The sequence below is a fragment of the Sardina pilchardus genome, chromosome 2 (genome assembly GCF_963854185.1).
Source record: "Sardina pilchardus chromosome 2, fSarPil1.1, whole genome shotgun sequence".
Classification (NCBI taxonomy): domain Eukaryota; kingdom Metazoa; phylum Chordata; class Actinopteri; order Clupeiformes; family Clupeidae; genus Sardina; species Sardina pilchardus.
Window position 1 is genome coordinate 40,277,256 of NC_084995.1, and position 21,780 is coordinate 40,299,035.

General features: G+C 41.7%; 1 protein-coding gene across 1 annotated transcript in view; it reads left to right on the plus strand.

Moving 5' to 3' along the window:
* The first annotated feature begins 8,109 nt into the window (after nucleotides 1-8,109).
* slc6a9 (solute carrier family 6 member 9) overlaps nucleotides 8,110-21,780 on the plus strand; it is a 43,418-nt gene continuing 29,747 nt past the window's right edge. The window contains exons 1-3 of the mRNA XM_062557105.1: nucleotides 8,110-8,216; nucleotides 8,616-8,701; nucleotides 18,228-18,607. Of these exons, the coding sequence (XP_062413089.1) occupies nucleotides 18,578-18,607 (30 nt within the window). The 5' untranslated portion in view covers nucleotides 8,110-8,216; nucleotides 8,616-8,701; nucleotides 18,228-18,577. The remainder of the gene's footprint in view (nucleotides 8,217-8,615; nucleotides 8,702-18,227; nucleotides 18,608-21,780) is intronic.

The following is a 21,780-nucleotide window of genomic DNA, read 5'->3' on the forward strand; positions in this document are numbered from 1 at the left end:
GGTGGTAGAGGGTGGTTATTGGACCTCCTCCATCTCTTCCCCTCTATAGCCTCAGCATCTGACCTCCATCCACAGTGCTGTATACACTCAGCAAAAATAACAGAGTGTGTCACAGAGTATACGGTCACTACGGGTGATTTTGCGTTCTCACCAGCACACCATAAATCCAAACAGTCACTAACTCAAAGATATTTACTTTTACGTGAATTCGTTTACCATACTTTTATCTCTCACAACTTCATAACTCAAAAAAGTGTATGGTAAATGAATCACAACTGAGAAATGGCAGAGAGCAGTACACTGAACTGCGATCAGTAGGGAAGACAGTACAACACAGACAGGCAGTGAATAAGCTTAAAATGCTACCAGCAGGGAAGATGTACAACACAGACAGATGGGAAAGCCTAAGCTATGTGGCATGGACATATGTTCTAATCAATGCTCGAGAGTGCAGGGAAAAGGTTTAATGAGTCAATTAGATCTCCCAAGTTTCATCAGTTTATTGTTCTCCACAATGGTTACACTGATACCTCTGATATTTAACAGCTTTTACTCACCAGAACACGTCAAAGTTCACGATAAAAGACACAACCCGTGTCCAACATGTGTCCTACAGTGTTACACCCTGGGGGCATGTTCAGCCCCCATGTTCATGCCCAAAGAGTATAGCACTGTAGCTGAGATCTATGTGAAAAATCACCAAAATTCAAAATTCGTAAAGGATTATGGGAGTAAATTTCACAGAATGACACTAATGGCACATTTCTTTACATCACATTCATATGTGATTAATAAAGTCTCAGACTCAAGTGCAGTTTGGTTTTCTTTTATAAATATCAGCAAAGGTAAAGTCCATAATCCACGGAGTACCCAAAGAAGAAAGCCACACAGGTAATCCAATAGGTGAACAATCCAAAACGTAATCCAAAGAGCGAAGCCAAAAACCATGCAGACCCGGTCAAAGGCTAATCAAGTTCACAAGCTCACGTTGACGCAACACACAGAGGGTCCTTTTATAGAGCAAGCGATGCTGTCTGGACACTGGGATTTTACAATTCCATGACTTTTCCAGGTTTTCCGTGGCCATGCCCTGCAACCACCCATGCCATTTGTTCCACATTCCATGATAATGATGCAAATTACACATCATGTGTATGTCACTGTGGCATACTGAGTCACCTTACCCATGCAGCCCAGGGCAATGGACACTTTATGTCTCTGTTTAGGTCATTAGAACTGAAAGACACCAGTGCACACACACACACACACACACACAGTGCAGTGATCAACCTGACACCATATCCTCATCCCCTTCAGGAGTCATTGTGGGATAAGGTTTTTGCACAGCTGACTCGCCTGTTTTCCAGTGACCCCAGTCCGTTTTCCCCTGACGTACACCACGGTGCTCAGGACCAAATATACTGGACGAGACCTGTGGTCAGCAGGGGTAATGACCCTTGGTGCTGATCAGGCCTGGCTGTCTGCACTGGGGTTTTACCATCAGTGAACTCAAATGCTCATCTGGGATGTCAGCTCCCCCAACAGAGCAGCTGCATCTGTATCAGACTATCCATTCTCAAGATGGACATCAGTCCACATTTTTTTCTTTTTATTTGACCTTTATTTAACCAGGTGAAGTCCCATTGAGACCTTTAGTCTCTTTTGCAAGGGAGCCCTGACATATAAACAGATAAAACATGATAAGAAATATGACAAACATACAGAGCACAGGAAAACTGGTCCAACAGAAGATAAAACACAGACAATTAACATACAGAAAACCATACAGACAACACTGACAGATATAAAATAAAAAATAAAAACAAAAGATCAAGACAGATAACACAGCACAAGAATGACTAGTGAGTTAGTGAAAACATTGGCATATATCAGATCTGAGGTGTTTTAGACGTTTCTTAAATTGGTTTAGGGGAATCACAGCAGACAACTTAAGCACATGCATGGAGGGTGTGGATTTTAGTATTTTGCATTTTCAGTCATGGACTGTTGAGTGGACGCTGTGCATTGTTTGGTCATGAGTCCTTCAGCGATACACAAAAGTGGCTTATAATGATGCACTGAGAATTGTGCTTAAAATTCCTAGGTGGAGTAGTGCCAGTGAAATGTTTGTATCTAACAATGTGCCCACTTTTGTGCTGTTTTAAGAAATGTTATGCATTGATTCATGTGCAGACTGACAGGGTCTAAGAATGTGGTTATTGTCTCCATAGTGGATGTTTCTAAGAGTGACACAAGGTACACATCTTGCTTTTGGAAACATTGGACCCATTGTCTGTATAGGTTGTATAAATGATGCATCATATGCTTTATTCTTAAATGTCTTGTACTGTTATATATGTATTCATATTTGTACTGTGTTGTCTCTATGGACCTTTGTGTCTTGAATAAAATTGATATATATTTATATATATACAGTATATATATACATCTTGTCATGTATGTTTGTGAGAGGCACTGATGCTCGTGTCTCTTTATAAGCTATTCTTATATGGGATCTGTCCATGGTACTGGAGGGACTTTGAACAGCTCCTCCTTTGGACCACACAATTCTGTTTTTCCACAAGCTCTTCCATAACTCAGGATAGTCAATCTTGCCTCTGTTCTTCTAATCTACAATCTATAATCTGCATGCCCATTTCAGTAAGCGATACAATTACAATTACAATATACTGTAGTTACAATAACACAACTGATTGGCTATAAGTAGTTTCTGTTACAGTTGCCCTAGACTCTAGTTTTAAACTCACAGCCTCTACTGTGATGAAGTGAGTGTTCATCATTTTAACTTTGCAGAACACCCAGCTACAGCTAAAATAGCCATGGTACAGATGGATATGCTGACTGACCTAGGCGTTAGGGAGTTGAATGTCAATAAGCAGCTGTGTCATACAGTGGTATAGATTTCATCTATCCTCAGCTACTGAGGGCAGGTTTGAAGCAACTGAAAGAAAAAGTAAGACAACTGATTCACATACATAACCTCAGTCTTTCCTCGGAAATGAGTTGTTGCATAACTGCTGCATATACATTCAATGTCATATGGCTGACATTAACAAAATGTGGTGTTGCACCTCCAGTTACAGGGAAACGCACATTTTGCACAAAATCTGCAGTTTGATAGTTCAAAAGAAGCATTTGTCTGCTTGCTCCAAATGGTCTATCATTGCTCCAGGCTTTTTATAAGATGACTTTTTCAATGTAGCTCAGAGTGCTGTTGTCAGACTACTTTAAATGGTTGCTTTGGTGTAGGCTACCTGTAGGCCTAGCAGTCTTCTGAACAGCTGAACCCATCAGTCAGTGGGCTCCAATACTGGTGATAGATGAGAGGGTATTTTGTCCACATTTACAAATTGGATTCTGTTTGTGAGAAAAAGAGGCATAGCCTACCAATAGCCTACATCAGTTTGGACTGGTTTAGACAACAGAGGCTCTACGTTGTATTAAAGCTAATGGAACTCTAGAAAGAGAGATTTCTAGTGGCCAGCTATGGGGATGCTGCCAAGGAGAGCTGTATGCCAACATTCAACTGCCTAATGCCAAGGCCAGTGAGGCTGGGTGTTGTTAAAACACTCTTCATCACAGAAACAGTGGAGAACAACTTTGAGTTTAAAACTAGGTTTGTCAGACAAACTTTCTTGGGAAATCTAGTAGTGCCCTGACAGGGTGTGGCTAACCCACATGCTTGTAGGCCTATGCTGCAAACTATAAGAAATATCTCAGGATGGCATATCAGGCAGGGTGTTCCATGTCTGCCCCATGATATAAGTTTAGATATGGTCACCTTGTCTTCAGTGACTCTTAATGAAGGGCAGGCCTGTCATTCCATAGGGGCGTCATTTGGCCCAAAGTTGCATGAAATTTGATGCAATTTCATAACCGGATGCTCTAATATTTGGTTCAAATTATTTTGGAATTCGGATATCTAGATTCTAGATCTAAATCTAGAATCTAGGATATGGAATGTTTGCAAAGTTATATCAGATGGTCTTTTTTCACTCACCATGACAACGAGTAGAACATCCCCTCCAGAGCTAGGGTTCTAGCGCGCCATAGCGCTCCACATGGTAGCGCTCTATGATCTTAGTAGATTACTATGACCGAAGACGCAAGACGGTAGGTAAGTTTTGTTTTTATATAAACTCCCAGTAGCTTGCACTTACTAAGCTCTTGATTCTTCGTTTTATGTGTAGGGTCGCTCTTCATACAACTGCAGAATTGTTGCTATTTTGAGCATTATTAGTGATTGAAAAATGGCGGTTTGGAGTGGACCAAAGATCATAGAGCGCTCTGTGATCTTTCCCGTGACTTGAAGACTTTTCATCTGATGTCTGAGACATGACTGTCAAATTACTGCAGAATTACACTGTAAGTGGCCAGTGTTTGAGAGCAACATATTCTCTGCCGACACATGGCTACCATAACCTAGGCTACAGTCAACAGATGCTGACCTGCCTGTTAGCTGCTACATCTCATATCAACTGAAATCTCTGACATCGTTGATGCTTGCCCAGAGTGAGTAGGCTAATATTAAAAGGCAACCACGTAACCGGAAGATTAAAATTATCAAAAATGATCATTAAAGATTCAAGAAACTTGGTATGTTGGTATGAGAGGGAGTGTATCGTGGGTGAGCAACCTACAAGTTAGCCTAGCCTACTGACCTTGCACTGCATCAGCTTCCTGATTCCTATCACAACGCCAAATCAGTAAAAGTTAGACTGTTGTGAGAAATGCGAATAAAACCAGAATATAGCTAATAACCTGCAAATCTCTTGAAGGAGAACTCTGGCCAATTTTACGACGGAGCTCAGTTGATCATGTTAATGGAATACTCTCGGTCAAAAAAACGTGAAAAGAATTAGTGGTTTTTGATGCTAGTTAGCCGGCTAGTGGCAGCCAAAGTGTCAAGCTATGCTATGAGGACATGTAGGCTACTAAACTGTGCTTTTGTGCCTCCTAACAGACTCATTACAAGTGCTGTGCAACATGAACAGGGTCCTTACATGACACCCCTGTGCGTGTTCAACCCAGTAATTGTGAAGGAACAATATAAATCCTGTGTTTGTAGCGTAGGTTGTCAGCCTACCTGTTTCCCTCCATTGCTTCCTGAAGCCTAAATTCCACGTCGAAGTCGCACTCATGCCTTTCCCCATTACCACGGCTACCAAACGTGAAGTTAACATGTATGTCCAAAATGAGAATTATTCAGCATTGCAATGTGTATTAATATTAATGACTGTAACAACATGGCAACTCCAAATGAGAGCTGCAGCTGCACGCTACGGAATTGTGGCATATGGAGGACCAAAGATGACAGGATAAATAGCCTACATGCAGACATAAATGATGAGATGCACAAATTAATAGATGAATGTAGGCCTGAAACGAGTTATTCATTCATTCAGTTATGTATTTTTTCATTTATTTATGTCTGTCTGTCCATTTATGACTATGTATTTCCACATTGCTTGATGTTTATATCTTTCATTTCCACATTGCTTGATTAATGTAGGCTATTCATGTAGCCTAGGCTGTTTCTACATTTGTTTCATTCATTTAGTTATGTACTTACACATAGTTATATTTATTCACTGTAAATATTTACTGTACATAAATGAGGTAGCAATTAGGTTTGCCAAATGAATTAGGCCTACCAATTTACTAAACTAGAGACATTTATTTATTTATTTTCAGAAAACAATGGCAAAATTAATTCCGCACATAATTTAAACAGTATTTCTCCACAGAGGAAGAGTCCAGGTGCTAAAAGGCCAGGTCCTACCTGTCAAATTAGGTGCGTCATGGAATGATAAAAATGATTAAGAATACCCCATACTGTCGAGCAACTGAAATGGCAGTAATGGGACAACATTCATTTCTCAAAACAGTTGTAAACATACTCTGTCCCAACGTTTTTTGAAACATGTTGCTGGTGTCCCATTCAAAATGAACATACATTTTCCATGAAATAGTACACATTTTCATTGTCAACATTTGGTATGTTGTCTATGTCCTTTTTGCTGCTGAATATGAGTTTGCAAGAATATTATCACTTTATTTGTATTTTACACAACGTCCCAACTTTTGAAGTTATATGATCACAACAAGTCTGGGAAAAGGACTAAGTCAGCACCAGTCAGAGGCTACATTCATTGTTTTACACTTTTATGGTGTCATCACATCACCAAAAATAGACTGTTGGTTTTACCAAAGATATTTGGCAGTATAACTACAAAAATGCACACTTAAAGTATTATTATATTTCGATTTGATCCGTTGCCCACCCACCGCAATGCCTTTGACAATGATTGTTGTACTTTGAAAGCTAAGATTAACCAGAGTCAAATTCCTTGTTTGTTTAAACGCAAACCTGACCAATAAAGTTGATTCGGATTCTGAATTGTCTGGGGAGTCTGCGCTGTATTTCTACTGCACAAGAGACATGATCAAGTGTAGAGGGCATAGTTCAAATGACTGCTTGGATAGTCCTTCAACCAAACAGACCAATGATCTGGGTGCGCCACGTTGATAAGCCAGGTTGTCATTGGTCCCCACATATTTGTAACGGAAGCAGGAGAAATAAATGTGCAGGTTTCCAACCTGAGCTCCAGGGTGAAATCCAGTCGCCGGCAGACCAGGCTGGGTTTACCCAGTCTAACTCTGTGGTACATCTAGTTTTAAATAAATGTATCAGAAATATTGCCCATCCCTGCTTGTTGCTGGCTAGGTAGCCTACATCACAAATCATTAAATACTTAGTTGGCTATTAGGTCACAAAATATGAATTATTGAAAAGATATGAACTTAATATGAATTCCAAAATATATGAATGTGTTGAAACATGATGCCATCCTTTTATAGCCTTCTAATACAGGCATAATATATTGCTATTCTGCGTTGCTAAACTTTTGGCAACACCGTTAGCAGCATGATTGTCTCAGTGTTCTGGTAAAGGCTCATGGGACCCCAATGAAATGGTGACACCAAGACATCTCATGTGCCCCTTTGCCTTACTGGTTCAATACTTAGGCTCACATTGATCTGACATGATTCTGTTGGATAAATTCATTGCTGTGGCAAAATATGTCAGTTGAATGTAATAACCTTGTGTTGGATAGAAAAAAAGGAATTGGTTTAATTTGATGTTTTGTCATTTAGTTGTGACAACCCTCTTTTCATTCCCCCCCTAGTATAAGCTTATTACCTTACCTTATGATAACCTTACAATAAGGTTGTGTTTCATTCAAAAGTCTGTTTAAAGTAGTGTGATGTAATATGGTTTGATATATTGGACAGCCCTGACTTTTCTTTTTACAGAGTGTGTGGAAATTGACCTTGTCTAAATAACCGTTGTATTTCCTTATTAGCTGTAGTTAAACCCAGCCTGATCTGCCGGCAATTAAGATTTCGCCCTGCAGCTCAGGCTGGAAACCTGCACATCTAAGCTTATCTCTCCTGCTTCCTGTCCAAGTTTGCTCGGTTCAATCACAAACTGGCTTATCCACCAGGCGCACCCCAATTGCTGGTCTGATTGGTTGAAGGACTATCCAAGCGTACCAAGTCATTTGAACTATGCCCATTGATCATGCATCACAGACTCCCCACTAATGGTCAATCTTAAAAGATTGAGCTTAGTATGGTGATAGGCAGGCTGTATTAGCTGCATACTTGGTGTTGAAGATATTTAGGCATCAAGTTTCTCACATACTGGAACTTCAATATGCATAGCAACTGTATTAGTTTTTAGTTCATACTTTCAATCCCTTTTCACCTAATGAAACCCTTATTTGTCGGACATTTTTAAAAGTGGCTGCCATGGCCCCAGGAGTCAAACCTGAGGCGCCTATGATATTAAATCTGATCAGACCCCCTTTTGTGAGTTTTCACAAAATTATAGATTAGTATGTTTATAACACTATTATACATTTAGCCTACGGTCATCAGAACAAGAGAAGTGGTTAATTCTAATACAGGAGAGTTTACTTCTATTAGCTACAGTTGAAGTTTACAAAAAGTTACCAAATTTCATATAGCCTAATATTTCACACCACTGTTTTTCTCAGGAACCAGTTGAAGATAGCCTATTGAGGTTCTGCACATGCTCACTAGCCACACATGCCAGCCGCACATGTTGGTGGAGATTATGGGGCAGGTGAAGCCTATACCAATGTGCTGGAAACTGGAACCATCATCAGGTAGGCTAGTTTTCATAGCCTGTACATTATCAAATGAGTAATGATTAACGTGCTGGATTTTGATTGACCTAATGTACTACTACATTAAGTTTTTTTTAAATGTTGAAGCCAATAGATTTCATTTCACAATTATCTTTCTTCACGCGGGATTTGCTCACTTGTTGTGTTGTGCTGTCATTATAATTTCTGTTAAACATTTTTAAGAGAATATGAAGCCAGGTAAAAGAAAAAGTCGGGCTTGGCAATTAAACATCTCTATCTTTTCCGTAGCCTATTAATGCTTATTGCTCGCATTGCGCTGCCTCTATTCGTCGGAACATGTAATATTGTATCTGATTATCTCCATCAGGGTCAAGCATATACAAAGTAACTCACCCTCCCACCTTTGTCATATTTAAGGAAATACCGCCTACACCAAGCTGCGCCACGGTGAGCTGCTGAGAACGGATGCTCATCAATGGTCTTCAGCCTGACGCTTGTTAAAGGTAACAGTTTTACCGTGGTCTCACCGAATACGTTACTTCATGCGCACACGGTAGCCTATTGTTCTGTACGTCTGTATGCATTCCACCCACAGTGCGATCATGTAAGCTATCACCCATTCCTCACAAACCACACCTGTCTCAATCATAATCCCATGGCATAGCCTAACGGTAGCCCATGGGAACATATGTTATCCCAACCGAATAGCCTAATCTATGCTGGACCTTGACCAACAAAGGTTACGAAAATGAGATTTCGCTCTAAAGGCGACAGGTCCCGCTGATTACGCATAAGTCTGAACAGCTTTTCAGCTGCGTTTCAGGCGACAACGGCAAACCAGACATAAAGGAACAGTTATGTAGCTTGCAAGCACGTGTCCTACAGTGCCAGCACTTGATTGTAGGCTACTGTGATTCATTAGGGGTTAGGCTACTATATTGCAAGTGTTCATTTAGATTGGCTACTCAATCACTTAATGTGAAAATTAAAAGACTATGATTGTAATACAATTTATTTGAGTTAAGATGTAGTGCTTAGTCTCCCTTTGACTGATTGGGCAGAATTACATATCTATGCTGCAATAGACTTTTGTCTGATTGTGTCATATTTCGAAACAAAGAGCTTCCTTTTATTTTTTATTATTATGTTGTCCATACAGGTGTAGATCCTCGTTTCAGAATGATACTCACTATTTAGGGAGGAGGGTTTTGAGCAGGGAGGAGCTATATGCTCAATGCAATATTTGGAGGAGGGACGAAACTATATAATTGGTGGTCCCGCTGAAAGGTGATGCAACTTTTTAGCGTATAATATTGTCAAGTACCAAGAGTCCCACATACTTCAGCGGACCAGACCTTGTAATGGTAAGTATTTGTGTTTTCCCCTCATTGTCAGAAATATTAATAAAGAATATATGTATACCAACACTAGTTTGGTTGTATGGTAGGCTATAGGATACCTGTTAAAATCAGTATAATGGCCACTGTTTAGGCAAAATTGTGTTCGATGCCGTTTAAGACTAACCAAATTACAAACACGCTATCGAGTAGCTCTTCATTTACTTTATAACCTGATGTAGACGTAGTTCTCAACGTCTAGTTTATTGGCTGAACGCTGCAGTCCTCTTTATCTATTCTGCCAGTTTGGCTCTATCTAAGCTTTCATTTTGACATTTTATAACCAGGTGAATATACTTTGTAGCCGAACTTAACCAATGCGTAAAACACTGTTTATCAGTTTGCCCAAGCGTGCGCTTCCTCTCTCATCACTTCCTTAGTTTGTAGTGATGTAGGCTGCTACTACACGTGGCAGGCTGCCCTGCAATTACTTCTAATATTGGCTCAATTTATAACGTTTAACGTTAACGCGTGTGGCGTTTGCTGAAGTTATTGCCAATATTATTAACAGTGACCTTGCAGTGAACGTAGACGTGTGTCCAGGCCACAGAACAATCATTCAAATGACAGTTTTCGTGGTTTTATTAACACTTGTGCCGCTATGTGAAATGGGAGGACCTAACTAAGTTTAGCAGCGGAATCCTGACACCTTCAGCATCGTTTTACACCACTTTAGTGTCACCACTGATTGCATCCCTCCTCGAATCATTGATAACGAATCAGTCTGTTTTCACCACCAGGTAGTTTTTTATTTAAAATAAACCTAACACTCAGACAATATTTCAGGATATAACGTTGTCACCACAGTCGCGCCTTTTGTTTTGTCCTGTCCATGTTGTTAAATGGAATTACCCCCAGAGGTCGATGTTGCCACTGTTGTGCATGTCAAGCCAGATCTCACAGGCTCGCGGGAGAGCTCATTCTGTCTCCTTCGCCAAGGCTTCTTTTCGTTTAACGTCTTCCAGCTCCAGACACGGTACATGAGCTTTAATATAGGCTATAGATGCATATGACTGCTTGTGTAAGGCATCATAAGGGCACGATAGAAATGTTTTTTAATTATTTATATTTTGTTTAAACTCTCAAATTCGTTGTGCAAGTGGTTGAGGGGCCTTATATGAATTGTGATCAGGAGCTCAGCATGATGAGTTGTGTTGAAGTTGTTTTACTATTGCATAAGATTTCATCAACATGCATGTTTACAGACTTTTCAAAGTTATGTACTATGATGGATATTGAAATTGTCTCAGGAGTACTCATAGCTAAACTATGGGATAACTTAGAATATGATTAGAACATCTGTGGTCTGTAGCAGGAGTTACAAAGTAATGAACTCATACACTTGCATACACATGATGATTAATATCAGTAATATGAATAAAATCACATATGTGTATATGAATTAATACACATGTGTACATTTAGTTACATTCTTAGAGGACAGAACACATGTAAGCTAGTTTGGAGGTTATAGTCATCACAGTCTGATCAACAACACCATCTGTGACACGGGATGTCACTGTTTTGATAAGACATTCCCTGTAATGACACCCCATGGTCATATTATCAAAGCATTCACATGATGTGGCTTGGCTTGAACATGCTGTGGCTGATTTTTTATTAAATTGGAACAGCTTAATATCTCAGTTACACATCTATGACCTTAGTTAGACTTGCTTTAAAGAAAAATAATGAGAGAGATATTTTTTTCCCCCACCAACTTTTAAAAAAAATTCTTTATCATGCATGGTGCAAAGCTCAGTTAACAAGTCCCTGTCTAGCTTTATCAGTGTGTATTGCTCTGTAAAATTGCACAGCTGGATTATTCTAGAATACATATAGAATAGAAGAAGATATATGCTAGAAATAAGACATGTGCTTGAAACCACCTAGAAGTTCAGATAGTTTTCAAAAACATCCAAATTTCTTTGAGATATTTGCAGCTTTCACCTTCCTTACAGTAGCGTACATACTCAAGGTTTCACAGGTTGCCTTAATGGTTTGCCAGGAGGCGGTTAATGAAGTGCTGTTTGTCTCAGGCTTTGCTCCGGCCTGTCACTCATGAAGCCTAAGCGATCTCTAGCCTGCGAGACAGCACGCTGAGATGAGTTTTAGTGTAGAGGAGAGGAGACCCAGCACTGCCATTAGTAGTCAGGCTGATGCGCTGTTCATCTTCTCCACATCTGGGTCCAATCTGTGCGCACATATGTTTGGGTGCTCCTGATCGACCCGAATGCACCTAGAACCTTGTTGGCAGGAAAATGTAGCAAGTTTGTGCGTGTGTGTGTGAGTGAGTGAGTGTGTGTGTGTGTGTGTGTGTGTGTGTGTGTGGTTGGCAGGAAAATGTAGCAAGTTTTTTGTGCGTGTGTCTGTGTGTGTGCATGTGTGTGTGCGTATGTGTGGCTACTGCTCATGTTTTGCTTTTAACAGCGTTCATGTAGTACGGCAGTCGTTTCAGTGGAAGCCAACAGAGCTGTGTTATGAATGACAGTGTACACACTGTTGTGGTCTCGCCCACCAGGCAGTTCTCAGACCTTTTGGCTCACGGTGTTGTAGACAAACCACATCAGGCAAGAGATGCCTTTCTATTTAGAATGTATTAAGACAAAGGCCACATACCCTCTAAATCACAAGACAGCCTCACACTTTCAATCTCAAATTTGTTAGTGTGCATGGTGAATCAGTCACTCAGGCGTGTGGTGTTATGGTCTCTAACACAGTGAGGCAGAGAAGCATGGCTTACCCACAGTGGGTTGATCTTATATAGATATGGGACCCGCATTTAGTCGTGGTTCCTGCACAGAGGCTGTGGACAGGAACATAATTTGGCAGGGAAATTATTTCTACATGTAACCCATGTACTTTCCCACAGTGTTTCTAAAGGATATTACTCAGGAAATGGAAGTTTTCAAGATTAAACTTTCATTTTTTTTTCTCTCCGTGTTGTTTTTTAACGTTTCAAATGGCCTCCAGCCATTGTTTATGGCTTGTTATTAATGCACCCGTGCACTGTCACTTGAATCAGACACAAAATCAAAACACAGAAACTGCTGCACCAACCGGGTTGTTGTTCTTGGGTCTGTGGGATTAGATGCTCCTATTTGCAGTATTTGCCCAACGGTTGATTGGAAAGGTGGAATGCGGTGGACAGTAGGATGGGTTTTAGTAGTGCTTTATCTGCTGAGATTCCTGGCCTGGAGCAGACAAACCAATTTAATCACAATATTACTTTGTAGAACATTTAATAAAAAAAAATGTTTTGTTGGAAGAAACAAGTCCTCGTAGATGCCTCTGCTTGCCTCTCTCACTTTTTAGATTGAAGTCAAGCTAATTTGGTAGAATTTAAAGTTTGCTCGTCACCTCAGTAATGCCCATAAGACTGTAACATCTTGAAAGTGCTCTGCATTTTCACACTGTTGTAAGAAGCACATTAAATATGGACTCTCTCTTTTGCCTTCTATGCGTGCTATTGACTCAAACCAGAGATCAGGAACAAACAGTTGTATATGATCAGCTGGAATTAACGTGTAAGAATGTTGTGTATGAAGGTCACAGGTCAGCTACCCCATGCCCAGCCCTTACCCGGCAGGGTTCATCTCCACCCCTGTGCACACCTGTGTACACCTGCACAACATAATTGTTCTCATCTCCTGGTAGTGATGTTGACTCGTACAGTCTTTAAACTGCAAAATAGTTAAAGATTCTGGTGAGCAAAAGTAATAGATAGATAGAGTCTTTATAATAATCTAGTATAGCAATCTAGTAATAGATAGATAGAGTCTTTATAATAGATATGTGCTGAGTTTGTTAAACCTCAGAAAACGGTGTCAAATCGAAATGAAAACAACAAATTAAGGGAAACGCTGGTCTCAACATCAACCTAGGGTCTATTTTTGGATGACAAGTGTACAGTATATTGGGACCAAAACAAAGTCTGTTTGTACAGTTTGAGTAAGATCGGAATGTGCAGTTACAACTGAATAGCATATAGCATAGCCTTTGAGGCAATCTCGCTATGTCAAAATAAATCACTCTTTTAAGCCATTAACAAGGCAAAAATGTCATTACACGTCTATGCTAGTATGGAGAGGGTTTCTGCAGACAAACAGCAAAAAAAAGCATGAACTGAAGTGAGTCAAGGTCAGTATTGAGCTGAGGAAATCTGAGGCTGTGTGTTAGCACAAGAGGACTTGATCTTTAAAAGTGAAGGTAAAAGAGTAATTCTTGCCTCTGGAACTATTTCTCATCTTCAGTACCATGCCTGTTTTAGTCACTTATGGCTGATACAGATTGGAATGAATCTGCAGCCAGGTTCCATGTTTGGGCCAATTCGTTTTGTTGATCCTTGATGCAGATTGGCAGATACTGTATGCTAGGTTTAGCATGTGCAGCCTATTCAACTGAGAAGTGTGGACATAAAACTCAAATTTGTGGCAAGATTCAATTAAGATTTGGTGGTACAGTTCTTTAGTATGTACATGAGGCATATTGGGAACAAAAATGAGGGAACCTCAGTGTAGATCTGAGCAAACTGGTCAAACATTTTGGCAGAAGGGCATTGTGTTTATTATCATTATTGTTGTTATTATTTTGTTAAGCTTTTTAATGTATCCACAAGTTTACGGAGTTATAAACGTAATATCTTAATAGGATACATTCTATTATCTATCTATAAAGAGAAAACACAGTGCAGAATATGATTAATAGATAGATCATAGATATAAGGTTAGATTCAGGAAGCTCCATGGTTGTTTCTAGAATGTTTTTTCTTGGTCAAGGGTTATACTTTAGCCTTACTTTATTCATACTAAGTGTTACACAAACTCTGCTAAATAGAACTTCAGTAGTCAGAGATTTGTTTTCAGTATACTAATAAATCCATTATCTAACTTGAGCACTGCAAAGTGAATAGTCTAAAGCTGTTTTTTTTCTTAACTTAGTTTTGAGATTCTTTTTCGGGTGCTGTTACTGTGATAGTAATTGTCCATAAAGGACTGTCACACTTTTTGAAGCAGATAAAGTTTCAGTTCACTAATACTCACTAAATAAAGCTTCCATAGATTGACAAACAGGATTATCAAGGACTTTAGCATAGGCGCTGATTGCCAGTGGTTACTCAAACCAGAGCCATAGAAAGAGAGAGTTGCGACACTCTTTTATGTCACCACCACGCGGTCGCCAGTTCCAAAACTCCAAAGCGGGGAAAGGAGAAAAAGCGGATATGGGGTGAAGTTTGGGACTTTATGTGACTGTTAACATACTCTTTAATATCTCCTGTGCATTTGCCTTAAGTAGAACCTCAATAAGTTGGTTAATGTTAGGGTGTCAAGAGTCCCAAACTTTACCTCATTGGCACTTTTTTTTCTTTCCCCAAAGAGAGGCCACTTTGGTAAGGCATTGTAACGAGCACTTCTTTTTACTCGTGTACTAATGATCTGTTGGTACACAAAAGTGCATTATGTATGGACAACATATAGGTTGTTACTGTACCTCATTATTTAGGTACATTGGAACAAGAACTCTGTAAAATAAAGTGTTACCAAAGTTTCGGTACTTCTTGAAGTCATCCTGCAACATGCCCTTTCTGGATCCCGTTTTATCCACTTTTCTGCAATCCATCACACCGACCATTTTGCTGGCGGTGATGCATATTATTAATTCATTTCTGGAGAAGTTCCTTTCTCTTTCTAACAAGTAAGGATTACACCTTTGCTCAAGAAAAGCCTTTTACAGAGCAAGCATTCTGCTCTCTGTGTTATCTGAGCATACTTTCTGGTAAAGCTCTTAATTGTTTATGTCCCACCTCAAAGGACTTTTATTTAGTGTGTCTTGGCAAGGACAGTTATCAAAGTGTCACATCTTCATCACAAGTGTACCTCAGGGATCAGTATGTGAGCCCTCCTTGTTCTCCATTTACACCACTTTCATAGGTGAGATCATTCGTGGCCTGTCAGTACCTGTCACTGTGATGAGGGTGATATTCAATTCTGCTATTTCCACTGTCCCCTCTCGCCCCTGATGAGAGTCTGGGAACTGAGAAGACCAGTTGCTGGAGTTCTGAGATTGAATTGTCGTCCCACTCTTTCCCAATTTCAGCTGGTTTACAGTCTGCGGCATTTCCAATTGAGTCTTTTCTGTCCTGATGTATCCGGTGTGAAAGGGTGGATCGAGACTGCAGAGTGAAGACAGACCATTTTAGCATATGGACTCTTCTACTATGGAGCCATGCTGTTGTAATATGTGCAGAATCCAGTTTGCCACTGTTTTCCTGAAATATTCAAGGTTCCCTGAAAAAGACTCCTTTGTATAAACCTGTGTATATCACTCAACAATAATTGAACAGCAAAAAAATGAAGAGACCACTGCACATTTTTCTGATATAATTTAACGGTTGTTGAGTGACATTTCAGTGAGTTAACAGGCATATTTAAATTCAGATAAGTGGTCTGTAAATTTTGAATATGACTGGTTTGAATGTCACTGAACAACTCTCTCTCTGTGTGTGTGTGTGTGTGTGTGTGTGTGTGTGTGTGTGTGTGTCTGTCATGTTTGTCAGATTGGACAAAAGTGTCTGCTAAGAACTGTAAACATAAACACATAGTGATCTCCTACAAGTCCTTAACATGCAGACTTATCTTGGTGATGCTTTCTTGCTTGCTTTCTTTTTCTTTCTTTCTTTCTTTCTTTCTTTCTTTCTTTCTTTCCTCTGTGCTCCATCCCTCCCTCCTGCTTTCTTTCTCTCTCTCTCTTTCTCTTTCTGACACTTTTTCAGACCTCTTCTCGGCATAACGTTGGCAGAATGGCTCTGTCCAGCACACGTGACTGTCACTGCTTGTTGCTGTACTGGTTTCTAAAGACGGCCAACTTGTCCTTTGTTTACTCAGATGAACTGTCTCAGATGTTAGCAGTGCTGCTGGACTGTTTTACTGCTGCCCCCCACTTCATCTCGTCAGAGGCTTTCAGTGTGTGAAAATCAACACTGACCATGAGCATGAGATAAGCATGAAATCAGAGGAGATTACTGTACAGAAGATCAAAAGTGGTTGCTGAACAGCTATTTAGTTAGCTAGCCTAATTTAAGTTCTCACCCAGAGGAGAAAGAAAGCGAAAGGAAAAACAAATAGGCTACTTCCTGTTGTCTTGTGACATTTGTGTTACTCAATAATGCCTGCGCGTATCTCCTGTCTATTTTGTCAGGTGCCTCTGAGGTGTCCTTTAGCCACTCATTTCAGTGTACATGCGAAAGTCTAAGAGAGTGGCTAAGCCATCGTCTGGCAGGCACACATATTATGAAGAACTCACAGTTACAAAACCACATCGTGGCCTTTAGCTTGTTTGTGGTTCATTGACGTTGCTCTGATGAAAAAGTGGTCATGCCTGCTGTGTTTGTGGTTGAGGTACACAAGGTCATGGGTCGTGACCCTACCCAAGGGGATTCCAGACGTTTGAGCCAACAGATCATACAGAAGGGTTTGAACAGAGTCTCCCCACAAGACCGCAGCAAGGATTACATGAATATATTGAATGAAAGGGTTCTGTAAGCACACACTCATTCCAAGCATTCACATCTTCCCATCCCTTCCTTCCCTTCCTTACGTAATATGGTTGGAGCAGCCTGGCACGACAACTAGTGCATGTAGCGTTCAGTCGGTTTGATAAGCGAGATGATCTTAGTGACTTCCTAACTCCTGTCACCACTTCAAAACAATCAAGATTTACAGGAAATGTTGGGAGGTCTATCCTGTTGCCTATTGGCCTGACAATCTGCATTTGTCATGCAATGGTCATAACGTGAGGGGAGAGACACATGTAGCATGATGAATAGCAGCTTGAGCCATCTTGACAAGGCACTGGCAGGATTATTGGGTTTTAGGACCTTAGAGGCCTTTGGTGCTGTTTGTTGTCAGACTGGGCCTTGTCAGACTGGGCCTGCTGTTTGTTGTCAGACTGGGCCACTATAAGCAGTGTGTGTGTTTCAAGAAGACAGTTGGTGGTGTCTAGTGGTATAAGGATGCTTGCAGTCATCCAAAAACTTTTATCACACCATGTGGGACAGAAAGACAGGTTAGTTATATACATAAATAATGTATTGGAACTCAAAATATACAGTAAACATGCATAAGAACAGAGGGCACTTGTTGACTTTGTAAAGCATAAATAAATCTGTTGTCATTTTCTTTGATATACGGTATGCACAACTTTCATTCTTTCAGAAGGTTTGTGTGTGTGTGTGTGTGCTTGTTTGTTTGTTTGTTTTTTGTTTAGTTAGTTACAGTGTCACCATCAGTAGTTCCTTTAATACTGTACAGTGGAGTTTTCTGTCAGTCTGTGTAAAAGCACATTGTTATGGCACCTGTACTATGGGGAAGAGAGAAGTGTTTTTCTTAAATGCAGGTGTCTCTCTTTCTCTCTCTCTCTCTCTCTCTCTCCTTGTTATAGGCAGTGTTAGTTCATGTTCAAATCCCACCATGGCGTGAAGCCTGCAATGAAATTGTAGTTTTGGGAAGAAGAGGGGGTTGGGTGTGTGTGTGTGTGTGTGTGTGTGTGTGTGTGTGTGACGGGGGTGCACCCAGTGAAGAAACTAATTTGTGTCGCCTTCACCCCTCCTCCTTGTCACATGTTCCTTTCACAGCATAGAAAAGTTCCTGGATTAGCGGAGAATTAGCACAAAGCAGAGACGCTGCTTCAGCAGGAGGGTTTGCGACCGTTACCAACGAACGAGCGAGCGAGCGAGCGAGCGGACCACCGACCGGCTGAACGAGTGAGCGAGTGAGTGGCAGAGGAGGGACAGAGCGAGCCACCGAGTGAGCCGTGTGGCACAGCCCCGCGCCAAACGCCAGTGACCACCGCAGCAACAGCAGCAGCAGCAGCAGCAGCAGAGAGTTCCAGTTCCAGTGCGGAAAGGGACTCCGGCAACAGAACCACCAGGACGGGACACTCGCGACCAAAAGCTCCCCCTCCACAACCCGCAGTCTCCCCAGGATGGAGGAGAAGCAGTTTACAGGGATTCTGGTGAGTTTTTTTCCCCTCCCTCTCTCTCTCTCTCTCTCTCTCTCTCTCTCTCTCACTCTCTCTCTTGCTCTTGCTCTTTCGCTCTCTCTCTCTTTCTGAGCCAAGTTTGAGTGGAGCATATTCGGGTTGGTACCACTGTACCTTTCTCATAAGAACAAGACCAACTTTGGGGGTATGGAGATTACCTTGTACAACTTTTAATACTGTTGAGTGTTTATAAACCCTCTCCAAAAAAAGTTTGCTGTGCTCGTGTCCTGTCATCTGCCAAGTTGATTTCTTGCCCTGTGCCACCTTCAGGTGTTACAAACACCACTCCAAAATGACAAAAGTTTGCAAGCATGTTCTATTATTCAAAAAAGCAATGATAAAGTCACTTAAACTCAGGTCTCCATATTTTCAGTAATTTTGCAAAAACTGTTATGACGATAGCATAGACGATGTTCAAATGGATCATGTAAAGTTGCCGTGCCCAGATGGATTGGAAAGGCAGGATTTTGTCTTTATCTCTGTGTCAACACTGAAGTTGATTACATATGACCTGTTAAGTTGGCATTTATGTTTACATTATTTCAATGATTTGTTTACATTGTTGCAATCATGGCAGATATTGTATTAAAGCTGAAGAACAATAAAAAAAAAAAAACAAGGATGTTTGTGGAATGCAATAAACCGATGAATCCATCAGTCAGTTTAATCCTCCTCAAATCATCTTCAAACACAATGTTGGATTCTTAAATGAAGGCCTCTTTCGTAATCCCAGATGCAATCAACATGTACGACCTGCCCAGTGTCAAACTCATGCGATGTGCTTCGCATGCGATTTTTTACACTTCAGTGTGTGTTATATGTGACTCTAAAAAGGCTGCTTATTGCGTAATATCGGCAGTGCAGTCGGTCGTCAGTTACTGAGGTGGCAGCACAACGGAGAGAGAAAAAGTCCCCCAGTTAGAGCGGAGTGAAGTGCACGGACGCGGAGGGCATTTGAGAGCTGCGCTCTCTTACGCCATCATTGATGAATGCGCTCCAGATGCCTACAGAAGCTCATCTGGGCCAGCTAATGTAGTGGAAAAGCTCTATGGTTGATCAAACATGTGATCACAGTGAATAACAGCAAAATCAACATGAAGTATCTGGATGCGTGTTTAGCCTGCACCTCTGGGTAACAGACAGCGTGTGCAATAGAAATGGAGTATTGGTTTTATTTGTGCAAGTGTAGCTCAGCCTGTTACACTTAGGCATCCAAGTCTCTCTTGCTGCAAGAAGGGCAGCAGCTTCTACTTGTGCCAGTTGTGCCGCCTGCAGTGCCATCTCCCAGGCCATTGGGATGTGACCGGCCGTCTGCGCGCTGTGATCTAGAGCTGCTGTGCTTCTCCCATACGTCTGCTGGGCCCTCAAGGGGCAGGTACATGCATGCGGCTCGAGTGTTTGCTTTGGCCCCGGCGGTGCGCTCGGGCCACTTTTGTGACTGTGGATGGACAGGGTGTCCTTGGCCGATGGCCACGCAGAAGGAAGTCGTCGCCCACCGCTCCCAGACGTCGCCCATTCACTCTCGCCCAGCTGCCCCGTCAAGAGGGAGGGGTCCCCCCGAGCACATCCATAATGCCCCGCCGGCCCCGCGTCGGGCCTAGATCAGTAGAACCTCAAACACTTTGTCCGTTTTGGTCCGCTTCATTTGGTCACAAATTTAAGCCCTGCACCTGCTTCTGCTGGCTGGGGCCGGGGCTGCCAGGGCAATTTATCTGTCAGGGAGTTCCTATGTTCATTTATTTATCTCTGTGCAGCGCTCGCTCCAGCGCCAGAGCTGTGGCGGTGGTCTGTCAGGATAAGCTATGGGAGCGCCCAGCCCAGCCCATTCTTCAGCAGCTCACACTGTTAGTATTCAGAGCAAGTGCCCCTACTGTTTGACTTGGCCACTCTTTCTCTCTCTCTCTCTCTCTCTCCCTCTATCTTGAGGCAAGCTCTCTTGTCATGACTTCTGTCTTAAACCATAGGTAATGGTTTACGGGATTTTTTTAGTTTTTTTTTTTTTCATACAGTACTCGGTTTATGTGACTTGGGCTGTTTTGGTTTCTAGTCAAGAATACCACCCTACACATTCTAAAACTCATTGGACAAGGGAACTCTCTTGCCTCTATTTTGAACAGCTGTAATGTAAACATATATATTATGTTGTTGTAAATGTTGTGAAGGCAGCCAGACATTTACAGTGAACTGGAGAGCAGATATGGCCAAGGCCCCTCCCCACAAGTTTCCCTCCCCTCACCTGATTGGCTTGTCCTGGAGGGGTTGCAGAGTCTGATGGGGTTCTTATGAGTCTTATCAGCCCTATGTGGTGCTTCTCTTTAAGTGACATATGCTGCTCCAAACTTGGCCATATTCATTGTGTGACTGTGATGTTGCTGTTGCTGTTGCAATAGGCAGTGAATCTGTCTCCCCCTAAAATCTATACGTGTTTGCCATAAAGCACACTTTCCATGTGCGCAAGGTCAAGATTTATTGATTTGCTTAAAACTAAAAGTGAACCATTATTGAGAAACTCTTTTTATTGCGCAACGGAGACTTTACACGTCCCCCATTTTAACTTTGCGAAAGAGAGATGCCTATGTTTACATTCCTTTTTCACTGGCACTTTTTTATTAGCTGTGGATCTGTTAACGTTGGATTTGTGGGCCACACAGTGTCACTCGTTCCCCTATAGGGCCCTAGCATGCTTTCTCTCGGGGATGGGAAGGTGTCGGCTGGGACGCCCGCGAGAGTCCAGGCCCCGTGATTGGCACGTTTGTCTGGCCTCGGCTCCCTCCTGTGGCATCTCAGGCATGCCTGCTGATGGGCGTCCTCTTTCACCGTGATATACGTCGGGAGGGCACTCAAAGCAACTGTCCGAGGCCATTAATACTGGGGGCGAGACACAGTGGTGCCAGATGTGTCCGTGGTGGGAACCGCAAATGCATTTCTGGGGCCCCTTTGAAGTCGCCTGTTTACCTCTGGCTTGATGTTGATGAAGAAACGGTTGAATATGAGGCACTGTGAAGGCCATTGTCTCTGTCCATCTGACTGAGGTGCCTAATGGCTCCTTGTTGCTCCCCCGCTGGCAGGAGAGAGTGAGAGCCCGTCATGCTGATTGAGACCATATCTAGGGGCCGGTAATGAGCAGGAAAGACAAGAGAAGGATT